General features: G+C 51.4%; 1 protein-coding gene across 1 annotated transcript in view; it reads left to right on the plus strand.

Annotated features, from left to right (window-relative positions):
• The window catches only part of FGF18 (fibroblast growth factor 18), a 31,492-nt gene extending 18,552 nt beyond the window's left edge, over window positions 1-12,940 (plus strand). The window contains exons 4-5 of the mRNA XM_084764716.1: window positions 4,970-5,076; window positions 11,867-12,940. Of these exons, the coding sequence (XP_084620842.1) occupies window positions 4,970-5,076; window positions 11,867-12,133 (374 nt within the window). The 3' untranslated portion in view covers window positions 12,134-12,940. The remainder of the gene's footprint in view (window positions 1-4,969; window positions 5,077-11,866) is intronic.
• The last annotated feature ends 6,407 nt before the right edge of the window (window positions 12,941-19,347 follow it).

Consider the following 19,347-nt stretch of genomic DNA (forward strand, 5'->3'; position numbering starts at 1 on the left):
ACAACAGAAAGCTTTATAGACAGAGTTTTCTTCCAGCCTTCTGCACTGCTGTGGAGGGTTTGGTGAATCCCTCTCCTCTGTCTATGGCCTGAGACCAGCCCTGGCTCAAAGCAGAAGGGAATAGAGTGATGAAGGACATTGAATCAGGGGCTGATTAAACTGTCATCACCAACTATGTGCTCTCTAACATGACCCTGCCCGATCTGGAGTTCCCTTTAGCTCCTGAAACCTGTTAAGTCATTGCCTACATCACTAGGGTGCCCATGCACTTATTATCATTTAATTGGTGGCCATTTAATATGATCCAGGCCTGGGCTGGGTGTTAGAAAAAAACAAGCAATGAGCAGTAAGGAGAGCTCTCCGGTCTTCATGGAGAATACCTACACAACAGGAAGGGTGACAGTTTGTGTTAACTTACTATTATTATAACAAAATAGCTGAGGCGATCAAGTTAAAAATAAGTAAGGTTTATTTTGGTTCAGGTCTAGAGGCTCAGTCAAAGATTGGCTAGTCCCTTGCTCCTGGCAAGGCAGAATTTCAGTCATGGCTTGAGTGTGAGGCAGAGGAGGCTTACTGCATGATGGCTTGGAAGGAGAGAGAGAGAGAGAGAGAGAGAGAGAGAGAGAGAGAGAGAGAGAGAGAGAGAGAGAATGTTTAAGATCCAAACAATAGCACCAAACAGTTTTAGAGTACTGGAATCCTGGGCTCAGCAGTTAAGAGCATTGGCTTCTCTTCCAGAGGACCTAGGCTCAATCCCCAGCACCTACATGGGGGTTCTCAACTGTTCCAGAGGACTCAGCACCCTCACACAGACACAACAATGCACAGAAAATAGAATGTTGCATGAGACTGGAATCTTTGGGTTGGGAAAGGCGGTGCTAACATCAGATACAGTAGAGCCAGGGAAGACATCTGTTGTAGACACTGTTCTATTGGCTATGAAGAGATGCCATGACCAAGACAACTCTTATTAGAAAGCATTTAATTGGGGGCTTGCTTACAGTGTTAGAAGTTTAGTCCGTTATCATGGTAGCAGGCATGGCGGGCACGGTGCTGGAGAAGTAGTTGAGAGCTACCTCTTCATCTGAAGTAAAAGAGAAAGAGAAAGATTGGGCCTGGCCTGTGCTTTTGAAAGCTCAAAGCGCCAGCCGGGCGGGGGTGACGCATGCCCTTAATCCCAGCACTTGGGAGGCAGAGGCAGGTGGATCTCTGTGAGTTCGAGGCCAGCCTGGTTTACAAAGCAAGTCCAGGACAGCCAAGGCTACACAGAGAGACCCTGTCTCTGTGTATATTCATATATAGAGATATATGAATAAAAAAAAGAAAAAGAAACCTCAAAGCCCCAACCCCAGTGATTATATGCTTCCTCCAACAAGGCCACGCCTCCCAATCCTTCTAATCCTTTCACATACCACTCCCTGGAGACTAATCATTCAAATGTATGGGGGACATTCTTACTCAAATCACAGCATCTCTAAGGAGATGATACTTGGCCACCTGGGAGACGGAGAGGGTTTGGACAAAGCAGCATCCAGGTAGAAGGACAAAGGGCCTGCAGCAGAAACTAGGTGTGTCAGAGCAATGGCAAGGGAGTCAGTGTGCTTGGGAGGTTGGGAGGGAGGCTGGAAAAGAGGGACACTGCGGGGAGAGGGATGGAGGAAGCGGGCAGGTGATGATGTGGGTCCCAGTGAAGAGTTTGGAGTTTTTCTAAGTTGCTTGGGAATCCTTGGGAGGTTTTTCAGCAGGAAAGAGATGTACTTGTGTATCTGTGTATGTGTGGTGTGTGTGTGTGTGTGTGTGTGTGTGTGTGTGTGTGTATAGCCAGAGGTCAACTCAGATATCTTCCCTCAGTCATTACCTATAATTTATATTGAGAAAGGGGTCTCTCACTGAGCCTGGAGACCACTGGTTGGCTAGACTGTCTAGCCAGTGAGCTTGTGGATCTGCCTGTCTCTGCTTCCCCAGCGTAAGGGTGACAGCGTCCGCCACCGTGCCTAGCTTTTTTTTATGTGGGTTGTTTGGAGATCCACGCTCAAGTATTTATGCCACATGGCCACTACCTCACAGGTTGAAGCATCCTGACCCCCCAAATCGATGTGTGTAGGGAAGACTGGTGAGGGCAAGAATAGTGGACGGAGGTGGCTGTGGAGCTGTACAGGCTGTGGGGGAGGGGCGGCCACATAATGTCATCCCCCCCCCACCCCCACCCCCACCCCCAGGCCAGCTGCACGCCCTGCCAATGGAACTGAACCAAGCCGAAGCTCTGGCTCCTCAAGCTGCATCTTTGGAGCTTGGCTCTCAGAAGTGGGTGGAGGGTGAGGACCAGGGAGGCTCTGGAGCAAACCTAGCTAGGGTGGAGTCTCCGTCCCTCTTTCTGTCCTGCTGCTGCTGCTGCTGGTCTATGACTCCCCAAAGACTTTACATAATTCTGGCCCGGCTCCTTCATTATGTCACTCTCTGAGTGGAGTCTAGGTCACACTACTGAAATGCTGTGGGTAGGAGGAACAGACTGCCAGTGGCTGCTAGGCCCAGGCCCTCCCCAGGCTGGATGGGGGGTGACCAGGCCTGAGGAGGGCAGAGTAGACCTGAAGCCATAGCCTCTTCCCCAGGCCCTTTGGATATTTGAACCTACCCTGAGGATGTGGGGTGTGTGTGTGTGTGTGTGTGTGTGTGTGTGTGTGTGTGTGTGTGTGTGTGTGTGTTGGGTAGTGTTAGGAGTGGCTTTCAGAGCCATCGAAACCTGCACTTAAGTCCTCCTCCCGGGCTATGGGTGGGCGTCTTACATGCTTACCCTGGGGAGTGAGGACTAGGGCTGCTGACTTCATGTGTCTGCGGGAGTGAGCTTTAGTTGTGTTGTATGGAAGCAGATCTTGTCCATGGAAGACATGTACTGGGAGGAGCTAGGTGGAGCATCCTCCTTGACTTGGGGTGGTACCCTGGGTCCTATCCCCAGTGCTTCTCCCATTAATCACAGGCCCCTCCTACTCCCAGTAGAGTCTGACCTTCTCCCAGGCTTGACTCCATCCAGGCTGCCAGAACAAAATAGAACAGGGTTGAGGCTGATGCCCCACCCCCCCTTAGCACCAGGGAGGAAACTGAGGTCTTAGAGACAGGTGTGGTGATTCACTCGGGGTTCAGTTACACAGCATGGGATGGTAACAGGCCCATGGGCACTCTCAGATGCCCTGTCTGGTGTGGGACACCTGTGTCTGGAGAAGGCCCAGCAGATTCAGAGCAGGGGTGGGGCCTCGGGAAACAGGCTGCCTTCTGCTCTCACAGGAACGAATGTGTGGGCTCGGCCTCCCGGGTCAGCCTCCGGGCTCTCTTTTCTTCCAGGAAAGGTTTGACTTTGTAGATTTTAGGAAACTTAAAATGAAGATCAGTGAGGTTTCTCCCTGGACCTCTAGGACAGGACACTCTTGCTACAGGCCTCCCAGGCCCTGTTGATGGGTCTGGATGGCTCTCTCCATTTCACTGGTAAAGGTCCCGAGGCTGCCCAAGACACAGATGTCGGTCAAGTAGAGCCCCAGGGGTCAAGTCCACTACCAGACTCTTGCCCTCCTCATATACACTCAGCCCCCATAGAAGCTTCTAGAATCTTCCCACACGGGAGGCCTACCTAGGCTTTGCCAGGAGGGTAGAGCAGGCTGGGGAGCTACTGTGACCTTCCCTCTGGGAACTGGGTAAGTGGAGGGGTTTGAACAAGGGCAAGCAGAGTGCATCAAGAGCTTGTTCATGGTTCTAACTCAGTGTTTACTGGGGGTGGGGGAAGGCGGGAAGAGAAGAATGCACCCCACCTTGCTCCCAGCATTACAAAATTCTTGTTAGGTCTTTAAATTTTATGTAAATTCTTTTTTTTTTAAGGTGGGAATCATATTTTAATTAGAAGTGGTGTCAAAGGAGGGCTAGATTAATTATAGAAGTCTTGAGATCCAGGTGGTTTCAATTTTCACAGCAGGGCACCAGGGCCTATATTTGTAAATGTTTTTTATTAAAATCATACCTAGTGTATTTTAGGGGCACCCCGAGGTACACTCCTTGCAGCTCCAAGGATACTGTACTCAGGAATTTGGGGCTATGATTTTGTTATGGAGAAGCAAGTCCCTTGTCACTGAAATGAAATGTTTGCAGCTGAGGGAGGGGCGGGTGCTGGAAGGGAAGGGTCACAGCCAAAGAAAACAGCCAAGGGAGAGAGGGTGGCAATGGGGTTCAAGGCCAGGGAGCAGGGAGAGCTCACCCCAGGTCACCCTGAATCCTATAGGTCATTGATGCCTTTGTTAGGGGTTTAGGGGAGCGGTTTTGGACAACTCTATCCTGACGCTGAGGCATGGATAGGCTCCTGAGTGGGGAGAATGGTGTGTTCTGGTCAGACCTCTGTGCTCTTGAAAGTTAGTTACCTGTCAGTTTTGATGCGGGGTAGGGGGTGGGGTAGGGGGTGGGGGATGGAGGTGGGGGTGGGGTGGATTTCGAACATGGGGTATGGCACCTTCACCTCCTGTCTTCCTGTGTCAAGTGGCCAGGTCAAAGGTGCCAAAACTGTATTAGCAGGGGTGCCAGATGTTCGCCCTGGGGGGAAAAGGATATCTGATTCAACTTTTGAAGGAAACAGCATGAGTTCCCAAAGGGTGTGTGTGTGTGTGTGTGTGTGTGTGTGTGTGTGTGTGTGTGTGTGTGTGTGTGTGTGTGTTGTTTCCTTGGTTGTTTCTGTGGGGGGTACTCTGAGTGATTGTTGGTCCCACCTGGGGAGTGGAATGGAGGGGCTGGGAGGTGGGTGAGGGGGAAAGGCCACCGACAGAGCTCCCCTCAGATTGGATCATGGGGAAAGAGGGGGGCAGTCTCCCTGCCCTTTGCTTGACTTTGGGGAAGTGAGGAACCACGGGTATAGTCAGGGAGCACGTTGCTGGGTCTTTAGACAATACCACTGCCTCTGGTTAAAAAGCTTTTCTTATTTTCCTTCTGCCTTTCGAAGCCCAGCTCCTAGTGGAGACAGATACCTTCGGGAGTCAAGTCCGGATCAAGGGCAAGGAGACAGAGTTCTACCTGTGTATGAACCGAAAAGGCAAGCTTGTGGGGAAGGTGAGTGATGACGCCTGGGTGCGTGGGTCCACCCCAGCCAGATCTGGAAAACTGGCAACGCAGATCCAGGGTCCTGTTGGCCTTACCCAGAATGCACGTCTAGTGTGTGTGTGTGTGTGTGTGTGTGTGTGTGTGTGTGTGTGTATGGATGAGGGAGAGCTGTACCTGATGGCCTCGCTTCCTGTCACCATTTCTTTTGGTGCCTGCAGCAATCAGGCTGAGGTACACGCATGGCTGCCACTTGGTGCCATAGAGGCCTGGGTCCCGCTGGGGAAGGGTGCGGAGTTCTGGGGCAGCCAGCTCGTGCTCCTTCCCTGCAGCCCAAGGGCTGGGACTGTAGAGATCATTTGAACAATCACCTGGGGCTGGTTCGCAGCAGCAGCCGCCCGCTGCCACCGTTGCCGCTGCCGCTGCCGCTGCCACCGCCGCTGCCACCTCCAGAAGCCTTCCCTCCTTAGAGCTGGGCCCGAGGTTCTATCAGTTCAGGAAGATTTTTATTCCTTTGGAACAGGCCAGAGAGCTGCATGTGCACACTGGTGTATGTGTATGTGAGTGTGTACACATGCGTACATGTATCTGTGAGTGTATGTGCACATATGTGCTTGCACACGCGTGCGTGTGTGTGTGTGTGTGTGTGTGTGTGTGTGTGTGTGTGTGTGTGTGTACACCCACTTGCTGGGTTTGCATGTTCCCTGAAGGTTGCCCTTCATCTCTTTATATATCCTCACGTGCAGGTCACAGGCATGTTTCTCCCAAGGGTTTAAGAGGAAGATGGCACCCACAGGGGCTCTATAGTGAAGTCACCTCCCTGTCCTCTGCTCTCTGTAACGACTCTCTCTGCTTATATACTTGAACTAAGGGGGAGTCAGTCTGGGCAGGTGGTGTGGGAAATGGGCCTCTGCTTAGGAACAAAGTCCTGGGGAAATTGGTTTCATTATACCTGTTGGGGTCAGTCTTGCTGAAGCAATATTTGATTTCTTAAGCCCTTGTGCCCCTATCCCAGTCACAGGAGCAGTGACTGCTTCCTTTAATTGAACACCTACTGTCTCCCAGGCGATAGGCAAAAACTAATTGCAGATAATGTTGGCAGGTTAGCACCACTACCATCCCCATTTCACAGGTGAGAAAGCTGAGGCTCAGTCGGCCACATCCCTGTGCAATTGTCCTAGGTCCCATACTAGCACTAGGCTGAATTCAAAGCCACAGGGTTTGGAAGGAAAAGATTCCAGCCACACACCCATACCAACCCAAGCTGCAAAATAATAGTAATCCAAAGAGCGTCAAGATGCCTAGGAGTGGTTTCAATTAGTGATTCACTTTCCGCCGCCCCGACGCAGGCTGGTCGGCAGGCGAGGGGGTCCCTCAGCGGCTGGGACAGCGGGCAGGGGCGGGTGCCTGGTCCCCTGGCCTGGCTGGTCCTCCTCTTGGCCAGCAGTTTCCTGAGGCAGCGGCGGTCCAGCCCCTCGTCAGGCGCTTTGTTCTCCTGCCCGCCTGGGCCTCCTCCCAACCAACCTGCTTTGAGTTTGAGACTCGGTTTTCCCCATTGCTCCCTCAGTGCCCAGTGCCCACGCTACCCAGTGCCACCCGTGCTACCTCCCGCCTGCTCTCTTCCCAGCATCCTGACCTCCTAGGAGTGCCATCGCAGGGTCAGGAGAGCTCCCAGTCCCCTCTGGCTTCAGCCCCGCCAGCCTCCTGCCGGCTGGCCGCTGAGTCACCGCTTCCACAGGAGCGGAGCCGGCTCCGATTTCCTGCCCCCTTGCCCTCTCTCCCATCATTAATATTGGTGACGGTTCAGCTGGCTCAAGGCGCTGCCCCGAAGCAGGCCTGTCCCCTGCCTCCATCCCCGAGCCCTCCTTCCAGCCCAATTGCCTCTGCCACCCTTCTGGGCTCAGAGGCTTGGTGGCCCCATCGGTCTGTGTTGGGAGGTGTGGAAATCATGCTTTAGGTTCTCTTATGGCATCCTCCCTGCTCACCCAGGCTGTGTGGGGAGTCCTTTCTTTGATGGCTGGGTGTGTCTCCTCCTTACAACCTGGGTCTGCCCTCAGCCATTTCCACATATTGCCTGTTTGGGAAGCTTCAGGCCCCGACTGATTTTCTTCTCCCTGGACCAGCTTAGGGCTCAGCTTGGCCTCTCCACACTCCTGGACACCTATGCCCCAGGCAGGCTCTCTGCACTGCTCACACCCATCCCCTGGATGTGAATTTAGGGCTTTGTGCATCAGCCCTTCAAGCCCTGTCATGCTCTCTCCATGGACCCTTTTTGGCCCATCTGATGTGGTCTCTAGAGTTACCTGGCTCCTAGGTAGCTCACTGACCTCCCTCAGCTGTCTTTGGACATCCCACCCCCTCACCTGGATGTCACTCCTTGTCCTCAAGTCTGTATTTTCCTCCCAGCTGGGAGCTCATGCAGAGCCTGAGGGGTACAGAAGCAACAAAGAGGAAGGGACATTGGCTCTAGTTTTTTGAGACTGACTCAGCCTCTTACTATAACGATGCCAGAGAGCCTGGTACCCTGGCCCACTAGGTACCCCGCCCCACTGAATCTTGAGGCCTTGTTTGAAAAAGGGACTCATGCTGCCATTAAGTAGGCTCTGCCTAACTGTTAATCTCTTCCTCCTTCCCCTTTGAAGATAGGTTTGTTTTACTTTATTTATTTTTTAAGACATGGTCTCCTCCAGCCAAGGCTATTCTGGGACTCAGGAATTCCCTATGTAGCCATGGATGGCTGTGGATTCCTGATCCTCCTGCCTCTACATCCTGATTACAGAGACTAGAGGCAAGCACAACCACCCCAAGTTCATGTAAGGCTGGAATGTACCCTGAGTTCTGAACGTGTCAAGTAGGTACTATGTGGCCTGAGCTACACCCTGAGCTTGAAGCTGGCATGTGACATCACTTCTGCATTCATGGGAACTCTGGCTGGAGTCCATCTTGGAGCCCTGCGTGCTTTGGCAGCCTGGCCACTCCTCCCAACCATATGCACTTGTCCAGAAGGTAGCATGGTCCAGAAAGAATTGCTGAGTGTCTTCTATCACATGCTAATCAGACGTTTCCTCATCTGCTCCTGCCTGCCCTTTTGGGAGCAACTGGGCCGCAGAGTCTTTCGGGGCAGGTGGTTAAGACCATTTTGGTTGTGAGTTCCTGAAAACTCAATGTTTTCAGCAGAAGGGGATCCCCCTCCCCCAAAGAGCTTAAAACAAACAAACAAACAAACAAACAAATGACACCTCTAGGTGTTAGGTGCTGCGTGATCTAGTGATGTCATTGGAATTCAGGTCACATGGAAGGGCTGTGACTGTCTTTAGAAGTAAGAGGGTGGGAGGTGAGAGAGGACTTCTACTAACCTTCCAAGACTTGGGAGTGATCGGTCACGTTCTCTAAGAACTGATGCCCCTGCCTGTCTTACCTAGTGGAGGTGGGGCCCAGACATTGTGTTGTTGTTGTTGTTGTTGTTGTAATGTAGTTGTAAGTGACTTAGGGTCATAGAAAGGGCCAAAAACAGAGACAAAGGTCAAACTCAGGTGCAGCCTGCTGTTAGCCTCTTAGCTTTTCTAAGCCCATCATGGAGTACCTGTGCTCGTCATAGGTTCCGTCACTGGTCCCCAAGAATCCCTCTGTGCCCTGGAGTGTTGGGACCAGCCCAGAGCCCTTTGAAGCAGACATGTACTGAACCTACATGCCTGGTCTGGGCTACAACCAACATTTTTTCTTTGTGTCCATGGTGGCTCTGTGGGAGGTGAGGAGTTTTTTTTTGGGGGGGGGGGCGGCATCAGTCTCTCTACCTTCTCTCTTTCCCCCATGGACTTCTCTAGAACTGGACATGAGACAAGTGTGCGAGGGACTGTCTTCGAGTGCCATGACCTTGGGCAAGCCCGTTCGCCTCTTTTAGCTGTTTCCGTTCTCTGCGTAGAGTGGCTCTCAGTGGCTTAAGAGGGTGAAGTAATGACATTGACGGATGTGGAAATGTCTGGCCTGTGGTCGGCAATCAATACATACTGAGTGAGTGAATGGGGAGACCAGGTGGGCCAGACAAGCTCTCAGCATGTTCCGTGTGCTTGACTAGCTAGTCCTCCTAGAGGGACATCTGTGAGACACTGTAAAGGGTTCAGAGCTTCTTTTTCTCTTTCTCCCATCTTGGTTAAGGCTCTCCTTTGTGTGAACAGAGACTCTCTTTGGCTAAGGCCTGTGCTCAGCTCCTAGAGTAAGTCAGAGGCAATCCTGGTCTCAGAGAGCTCTCGGACTGAGGAGGAGGCACATGGATGCAGAATTACTCTGTTGGGAGCATGGGGCAGTAGACAAGTGAGGGGAATCTGGGGAGTGTGGGAACCAGTTAAAGCCTAAGCGCAAATGTGCAGTGCATGTCTAAACTTATTTCAGAGGGCTGGGAAGCTGGGCTCTGGGCTGGTCCCAACACCCCAGGACACAGAGGGACTCTTGGGGACCAGTGGTAGAGCCTCTGATGAGCACAGATTCTCCTTGATGGACTCAGAAAGGCTAAGAGGCTACCAACAGGCTGCACCTGCCTCTTGAGGAAGTGGAGGAGTTGCCTAGAGAGAGATTTGGTGGTCCAAGTGTGCTTCCCAGAGGTGGCAGTTAACAGAACTGAACTTTGAAGACTGACTGGGTTCTCTAGCTTTTGCTCAAGTTGCTTTGACTTTGGTAAAGGTCATGCAGAGTTGGACAAGGAGCTTCTAGACCTTTCCATGAGAGACTCAGGGTCCAGAGATCTCCCGCTGCAACCTGCCTTCCATGTGTTTTCGGCCTTCCTTTCTAATAGTCTCACTAGAGTATCTCCCCATGCCGTCCTCTGCGTATCGTGTGTCTCGAACCTGCCCTCTGTCTGTCCTTCAGCCGTCTGGAAAGATGGCATTTCCCAGCCTTTCTGCAGAGTTCAGCACTCTGTCTGCAGGGAGTAGGCTTGCCCTCCTCTCAAAGGTGAACGTCCCTGGAAGCTCAGGCCAGTTTTCCACTTCAAACAAAAGGCTGGAACCCGCACCTCAGTCTCCACACACAGCCAGACCGCTGGGCTTCCAACTTGGCTGGGCAGCCGTCCGGAACGAGGAGTGGGCGTGGCCTAAATTTGGAGATGTTAGCTGGAAACTTGCACTGCTAAGCCAGCCCGTCCTACTCTGTGTTTCCCACTCTCTCCCATCATGCAATCTCGCAACCTCTGCTCCAGAAGAAGGCTTGCGAGCCGTCTCCCCACCGTCTTTTGTTCAGGGCAGCCCCAGCAGAGCCAGCTGCTCTTGAGAGACAACCTGGAGGGCCCCTCCGTGTGTTAGACCCCTTTACAAGTGCCATCCCATCTCGGGTCTCTGTGATGCAGAAGTAAACCATTGTATTCTTTTGCCTGGTGAGGAATCTGAGGTTTGGAGCAAGGTCTTGGCAACCTGAGGTCACAGGATGTTAATTTGGCTGGTGGCTCCAGAGTCAGTGCCCTTTGCCCTGCCCATACCTAGTCTCTGAAGACATCTGCTCAGGAACCCGAGACCCCAGGGCCCCCTTAATGCAGCCTGTGGAGGTTGGCTTATGCTATGTCTTATTTTTGGAGGCTCTCAGCTTGCTTCATACCAAGTATTAAAGTGTGCTGCGTCCCACCGTGAGTGAAGCTTGTGTTCAGCTGTGGCGCAGAAGAGTCGAGCAGCTGACTTAACGTCAGATTTTGTGCAGATCTGCCAGGACCCGTTTCTCTTACACGTAGTAGACTAAAACATCAGCTGAGTGAAAGGAAATGAGACACGGTTGGCCCACGTGGCGGTGAGGTAACATGAACTGCAGACGCAGCTGGGTTGGGAGCCCAAGTGATGTGACCAGGGCTTGGTTGTTTCTTTCATCTTCCTGTCGGCCTCACTTCCTCAGCGCTGGCATCACTGCCCAGCAGGATTTTCCTTCATGTTGGTAAAATGGCTGCCCTCATTTCAGCCTTATAAATACCTCAAGTTTAAACCTATTTCTTTTTCTTTTCTTTTCTTTCTTTTCCTTCTTTCTTCCTTCCTTCCTTCCTTCATTCCTTCCTTTCTTTCTTTCTTTTTTTCTTTTTCTTTTTCTTTTCTTTTTTTTTTTTTTGCTTGTTTCGGCACCGGTGGTGAAACCTGCATAGCACACTGATTGGTGGGCTTGGGTCACATACCTGGGAGAGAACCTGCGTTGATGCAGAGCCTGTATCTTTTATGAAAGAGGAGAATAAGGATGGAGTGGATTTCCGCAAGACAATGGGACTCTGCTCCCTGGGTGGAGGATGCACAAAGATGTAGGGGCCTATAACAAAGAGCTATTTGCACATCAGGAAGTAGAGGCTAGACCCTCTCCACCGTCCCAGCCTCCACCATGACCCCTGTGCCCTCCCCACAGAGCTTCCCTCCTCCAATTTCCTTTATTTTCCTTTATTTTCTCCTCTTGGCAAAGGCTTCTGCTTGGTTTTAGCCGTGCTCCTGAATATTCTAATACTCGCTCAGGCCCGTCTCTACAGTGCTTGTAAAGCCCAGTTTTAAGCAGAACTCTTCTTGGTATCTGATCCCCAGGCATGTTTGCTCATGCTTGTTTTCAACCCCTTCCCCCCGGCAGATCCGTCTTGTGCCTTCCCTGCTCTGTGGCTATAGACTACATTTGCTGATGGTGTTAAGGTTGGGAGCTGCGCAGACCCTTCCTAGACCTGGGGGGACCTGGGTGCAATGGGCCCCGGTACCCATCCATCACTGGTTGCGAGTAAAGCTTGCTGCGGCACACTTACTGGGGGTTTATCGCCTGACTTCATCTGACAACCCCTCCCCCCCTTCTCTCTCTCCTGCAGCCTGATGGTACTAGCAAGGAGTGTGTGTTCATTGAGAAGGTTCTGGAAAACAACTACACAGCCCTGATGTCAGCTAAGTACTCAGGCTGGTACGTGGGCTTCACGAAGAAGGGGCGGCCTCGCAAGGGTCCCAAGACCCGGGAGAACCAGCAAGATGTGCACTTCATGAAGCGTTACCCCAAGGGACAGGCTGAGCCGCAGAAGCCCTTCAAGTACACCACGGTCACCAAGCGTTCCCGGAGGATCCGCCCCACTCACCCTGGCTAGGTCTGGCCACACTCACCCCCAGAGAACTACATCAGAGGAATATTTTTACATGAAAAATAAGGAAGAATCTCTATTTTTGTACATTGTGTTTAAAAGAAGACAAAAACTGAACCTAAAGTCTTGGGGGGAGGGGGGGCAATAGGATTCCACTGTTGACCTGAACCCCATGACAAAGTGCTCAAGTAAGGGGACTGCTGTCAACCTACAGGTGCTTGCCTCTCTCTAGCGGGCAATTCAAAACTCATCCCCAGAGGAGGACTTGAATGAGAAAACTCACACTGCGAGAAACCAAAGTCCTTTCCCCCAAAGGTTCTGAAAGCAAAAACAAACGAACAAACAAAATGGAAAAAAAAGAGTAGTGCCCTTCCCTGACCCTAACACCGCACCCCCCCCCCCCAACCCTTCTTCCTGCCCTAGACTCCAACAAGAATCGCTCTCTGGTTTGCGGTCATTTATTTATTGTCCACTGCAAGCTGTCCCACGACACCGCGCAGGGAAGGCGCCCCTGAGAATTCTCCGCGCCTCGACCTTTCCGACGACAGACGCCTCGTCCAATCATGGTGGACTGCCTTGCCCGCGGTTCTGGAGGATGCTGCTATGGACCTTCCGTGACTCACGTGACCTAGTACACCAATGATAAGGGAATATTTTAAAACCAGCTATATTATATATATTATATATATAAGCTATTTATTTCACCTCTCTGTATATTGCAGTTTCATGAACCAAGTATTACTGCCTCAACAATTAAAAACAACCCACAAATTATTTAAAAAAAAAAAACCAAACCAAACCAAACCAACCAAACCCGTGAGGAGTGTGGTGGCTGGGGGCGGGGTAAGCTTTCTTCCTCTTGGTCTTTGTGCTGAGGGCTGCTCAGGGCACTCTTTTAGGCACTGAGCAGGCAATGTCGAGCAGGTGGGAATCGCTTCATCAGAGAAAGTAGTTCTCCAGTGCCCTTGACACAGTGATGGACCCAGACATTGGTTCACAGGCCTTTACATAGCCTCCATGCTACGTCCGCAGGGACCTTAGCCATTAGGGATTCAGATCCATTGCTTCATTGATGTTTATCATTCACCATTGATGAACCACTCTCTTGCTTGGTATCCATTACGATCGATGAATCCTACGGTGTTTGGTCAAGCTGAAGCTGGATTTCTGAGGTTGTTTCCGTTCCTGGAGTTTCTCTCCTATGCTGTGAGTCAGGGTTATAATGCCTTGGTGACTTGTGAGGGCCTGCCTGCTCTTCCAGGGTCACCCTAGAGCTGGAGGCAGACAAGGCTCCAGGGAGCCTTCTTTCTGAGGTGTGGGCCTGAGGAGTCTGGGGTAGGCAGCCATACCCTTTCTCTCCTCCGCCTTCAGTCCAGACCTCATCCTTGGATAACAGTTTCTAGGAGGTGAGAGGGGGCCCTGAACCCCTTTGTTGTCACACACACCCTCCTTTGAAATTTCCTGAACTCTGGGCAAGCAGATCTGCTTTGTGACCCAACCGCCACCTTTACCCAGTTCCCGGCTCCTGCCACTTGGCTCTCCCTCCTGCCAGGCACAGCCTGTGTCCTTGAAACGTTGTGAAGCCCTCCAGGTGCCCAGTGGGGTGGGAAGTTCGTGGCTGTCCCATTTGTAGATGATGAACGGAGGCTAAGAAACATAAAACTGGCTAAGATCCCTAAATAAGACAGAAGTGGGGCAAGCACCTTCCCTGGCCCACTGTCTCCTTCCACGTTTGACAGAGAAATACTCCTAGGCTCAACAAAATCCTCATCTTGCCCAAGGCCTAAGTGAAACGTTTCATGAGAACCCTAATTGGAGGGGCCTAAAAGGCTGTTGTACACAGTGAGGTAATGTGTCAGGCCACAATCTCTCATGGCTGTGTCATGAGCCAGAAGGAGAAAGGAAAGAGGCCTGAAGTCCTCTGATCCCCTTCAAGGATGCACCACTGCTGGGAGCCTCTCACAAGCTTCCACCTTTTCCCAGTAATGCTGTGCCCCTCCAGGACCAAAGTTAACATATGACTTTCCGGAGACCCATAGCCAAGTCTCACCTTCCTGTCCTGTCTCCTCCCCTCTACTCTTTCAGTTTTTTTTTTGAAAAAACAAACAAACAAACAAACAAAACAAAACAAAAAACCACAAATGGATGCCTGGAACTGGAATTCCGTTATTCATTTATCCATTCATTCAACCAGCAAACATATACCCTGGTCACACTTGCTGGCTAGGAATGGGTGACAGCAGTGAGCCGAGTAGTCCTGAGGGCTGAGGAAATGGCTTGAGGGTAAAGAGTTTGCTAGGACAAGCACGGGGATCTGAGTTCGGATCCTCAGCACCCAAGTAAAGTTGGGCATCGCAGCACAGTCGAGCTGAAATGTGAGATCCAGGTTCAATGAAAGACATTGTCTCAAAAAGTAAAAGTGGAGAGTGAAAGACCTGACTTCTGGCCTCCATCTGAGCATACATGGGTGTGTGTACACACACACACACACACACACACACATACACCATAGAGAAAACTGGGGAAGGTGAGGGGAAGGAGTGGGCTGCTGTTCATGACTGAGCAGAGGGGACTTTGGGAGGGATTCAAGTGGGCCCCAAGGACAGAAGCTGCATATCCACACCCAGGGAAAGAGCATTTCTGACAGGAAGCAGAAGGTGTGAGGGCGGGAGCCCCATCATAGAATAAGGCATGTGGGGTCAGGAAGAGTAACAGAGTCAGGGGCTGGAGGCAGCCGGACTCTGGCTCCAGTTTGTGTTTGGCACAGGACAGGCCTTTTGCATTACAGAGAGGCTTGGCTGACTCCAGCCTAAGGCTGCCTCAGGGTAACCTGGGATCCCACAGACTAGACTTTGCCTGCCTAGGATAATCATATTTCATACACACACACACACACACACACACACACACACACACACACACACACACACACACTTCCAAGTATAGATGGCTCAGGCCTTTGTTCTTGTCCCCCCCAGGCTACCAGGCTACACTGCCTCCATTTCAGGGCCACTGGGCCTGAGGTGGGAAGATGTGGCCAGATGTGGCCCAGGTTCTTTTTGCTCTAGTTAGCATTCTCTACATTTCCTGAGTTAGGAGAAATATGTGATAAGCATAGCGGGCTGCCAAGAAGACTTCCCTGCCACGGATGGTGTCTTCTTAGGACCGCTCACTCTACTGAGGAGGCCAGGACGGGCCTCCACACTCCAGCTGTGCAGGGAACCTCAAGCATCAGTCCCCATGTTCAGAACTCCATCTGTGCCCCAGGACCCACCCCACACAGCCTGTTTAGTGGCCCCTGTTAACTATATAGGTCAGGATCAGAGAGGAGTAGTCCCTTGCTTGAGGTTACATAGTTAGGAAACAGAGAGTCTGGGATTTGAATCCAGCTCTGTCCATCACTAATGGGCCCCCCAAATCTAGACATTTGGAGCTGTCTATATTTGTCAGAGTTCTAGTGTCTTCACAACTCCAGACCCCTAATTCAGCCTTTGTGGGGAGCAGAGGAAGTGTATGATGTCCTCATGTGGATGTGTGCTGTTGCCATGAGCCAGCCATGTCAAAGACCAAAACCTCAGACCCATGAAAACATGGCAGAGCCTTCTTCCCAGCTGAGGCTCAAGGGATGGCACAGCCTGCCTTTGGCATGACTGGATGTTGATGGAGTATGCAGAAAATGACCACTGTAGTTTCTCTCTTGGGAGTTTATAGTCCAGAGACTGGCCCTACACAGAGAGAGACTATCTCTATAGAGGGAGACTGTCCTACAGAGAGACTGTCCACAGAGAGAGAGAGATTACCCTACAGAGAGAGACTATTCGAGAGAGAGAGAGAGAGAGAGAGAGAGAGAGAGAGAGACTGTTCTACAGAGAGAGAGACTGTCCTGCAGAGAGAGACTGTCCTGCAGAGAGAGACTGTCCTACAGTGAGAGACTGTCCTACAGAGAAAAACTGCCCTTCAGACAGTAGATAAACTCACCTCCCTGTTCAACTGTACATCATGAACCCGCTGAGCTTCCAGAGCACCCCAACTTCTCCATCCGATAGCCCAGAACGCTGGGTCCTAGCCTTTCTCTTGCCTCTGTGTATCTGTCACTTGTTCATTCCCTGCCTCCTCAGCTAAGTGAATTCCTGGGGTCTGGAGCCTGGAGGGCTGCAGTAAGCCTTGGTGCCCATTATGTCTCTTCCCACTTGGTGGAGCAAAGACCCCATGCCCAGTTTCCCCATGTAGTTATTGCTTTTCCTGTTCTCTGCATGGGACCTGCAGCCAGAGTGTGTTTTTGACTCATTCGCTCTGCCTGGCTTAAGCCAATCATATCCTTTCTAGGGTGGTATCTCTCATGCCCCAACTGTTTTGACTGTGTTGGTTTAGGGGTCATGACTAAGGAGGTAGTGAGAGTTCTTACAGTAAGTGTGGGAGTTAGGATGCCCTCACTGTTGGGCAGCTAGACACCCTGGGTCCCTCCTCAATCTGTTTCTGTGATCTGAAGTGTCAGATGGGGAGGGATTTCTGGAGGGGGCACTGGCTCTTCACCCTATGCTCACAGTGGGGCCTGTGCCTGGGCATTGGGGTGCAAAGGGATTTGGGCATAGCATTTCAAGATGATGAGAGGAGCTTGTGGAGGAGCTGCAAATTGGAATAGAGTGAGTTTGGGGACAAGGGGCTTGCTTCATCCGTCCAGGTTTGCTGTGTAAACGAAGTCTCCCTGCTGGCTCTGTAGCAGCACATGCCTGATTCTGACCTGTGGTTTCAGCAGAGCTCCTGGTATCTCCGCTGTTAACACACTGCAGAAAGGCTTCCTGGCATCTCCTTTGTGGATGGGAAAACAGACCAGAGTCGAATGATATTGTTTCCAGGACCCGTGTTAGGAAGTGACAGAGGTGAGATTTGAACCCAGATCCCTGATCCTGTCTCATTTTCTAAGCTTTCTAACCTTTGCTGGGGTTGGAGTTGGAGATAGAACTCAGAGCCTGAGGCAGGAGACTGGTCCGGTGGATTGGGGGCAACTTAGGGCTTGAGCTGGGAACCAAGGATGTTCTCCTGGTTATGGGGCCAGCTGGAGCCATGCCAGGTCAGACCAGGATTCCAGGGGGCTTAAAATCCCTGTAAACAGGCATGCCCCTCCCTTGCAGGTGGGGAATGGGGCTTCCAGAGAAACAGTAGTGAATTAGGTGTTAAAGATGTCCAGGCAGTGCCCCAACCAGGCAATTAGCTCACGGTCTGCTGCAGACATTAGAGGAATTGGGGACCAGATGGCTGCCGGGCTCAGCTTTGCAGGCTGTCCTGGGACAGGACTTGCCTGGCCTTCTGGCTGAGGTTTCCAGCTCTGGCCAGGAGGGAAGGTGGCAGGTAGCCTTGGGTGTGGCCCCCTGCTGGGAAAGCCAGTTATTAACTAGGCATTCCTCTCTCTGGGCAGCGTGCAGGCGTAATTAGCACGTTTAGAATTTCTGTCTGCTGCACTGCGGAGGGGCGAGGCTCTTCTCACTGCCTGTAGCTGAGGGCTCCCTTGGTCCACCTCATGCAGGCTGTGGTGTCATCACACTGCAGCATCTTCACGTGGCCCTCTCTGACTGTCAGGGACTCGCTTTTGTAGACCAGGCTGGCCCTGAACTCACATCGATCTGCCTGCCTCTGCCAGGAAGGAAGCTTGCTTGTTGGAGGTCATTTGTTTGCGGTCCCAACCCCTACACATGTTTATTAAGCCAGAGAGAAGTCTCCCTTTCCCTCCCACGGCAATAAGTTGATAATTTCCCTGCCTTACCAAAAGATAAACGGTCAGAGAGGCAAAGAGACCTGCCTAGACTCAGATAGCTTTTACATGGAAAGAACAAACAAACAAACAAACAGGATTTGAACTTAACAGCTATTAAAGAGCCCTAATTCTCCCCCACACCTCCACACCTGTCCTTGCGGTCTTTGAAATTCTTTGGGTTCCAGGTGCTAAAAACACAGGAGGCCAAAGCCCAGAAAGAACGTCATTAATACGTATGATAGAAAAGTGAGCTGGCATGTAGCTTCAGGTACAGCTTGGTCCAGATGCTCAGTTTCCTCATGCTCCATCCTCCCGTGTTTCCTTTGATTGTCAGGAAGCCGTTCCTTGTCCTTCCTACCTACAGTTCAACTAGATTAAGAACTTCATTATGCTCAGAGGCTCCAGCAAAAGTCCTGCTCACTCTTACCGGATGAACTTCTGACTTGCACGATTTTATACCAGGGACAGAGAAGCTGAGGCAGCCAGGACTAGACCCAGGGCCAGTCCATGGATCTGGCTTGGTACAGGGAAAAGCCAGTCCCAGGCAACTATAATCTCTGAAAGTGGGATTGATGAGGCACAGACGTGATGTACCAGGCGAAAAGGCAGTTCTGGCCTGAGGTTCTCAACTCAGGGCACACTGAAAGCCCAGGAGACACGTGGTTTCTGGGATCCACCCAACAGGCTCACCTTCAGCAGGCCTGGGGGGCCACTCTTGGATTTATACTGCTGGCAGGTTCCAAGGATCCTCCTTTTTTCCAAGGATTTCTCTTTTTTGTGTTCCTAGCCTCTTTGCCTTCCCTGCCTGGTACCCATCAGCTCTAAAAAGAAAATATAGCTTTTGTCTTGGCTAGTTGGGCTGTTCTGAGTTCGGGCATAGCTGGGTGGAAACAGTTTTGTTTTGGCTACCTGTCTCTCTTTTTTTCCAAATCTTGACCTGCATTGCACTTAGTGGTAAGAGAGAGTCTCCTCATAGGAAAAGAGATGTGCATGGCAGGAGAAGCTTGGTTCAGGAGACACAAGCTCAAGCCTAAGCACTCAGTTATCTATTTGCCTGTTCATTTATCCATTTGTCTACCAGCACTCCTGCCTTTGCATCCATCTGCCCACCCTGCTGTCCATCCACCTTTCCATCCCCGTGTCTGTCCATCCACCCACCTGTCTGTCCCTGCATTCATGCATCTGTCTGTCTGTCCATCTTTTTATCCACCTATCAATCCATTCATCTATCCACCATCCATCCACCATCCATCCATCCATCCACCATCCATCCAATCCATCTACCATCCATCCATCCATCCATCCATCCATCCATCCACCATCCATCACATCATCCATCCATCCATCTACCATCCATCCAATCCATCTACCATCCATCCATCCATCCATCCATCCATCCACCATCCATCACATCATCCACCATCCATCCAATCCATCTACCATCCATCCATCCCCTATCTGTTCACTC

Source organism: Acomys minous (assembly GCF_964271855.1).
Source record: "Acomys minous genome assembly, chromosome: 16".
Lineage (NCBI taxonomy): Eukaryota > Metazoa > Chordata > Mammalia > Rodentia > Muridae > Acomys > Acomys minous.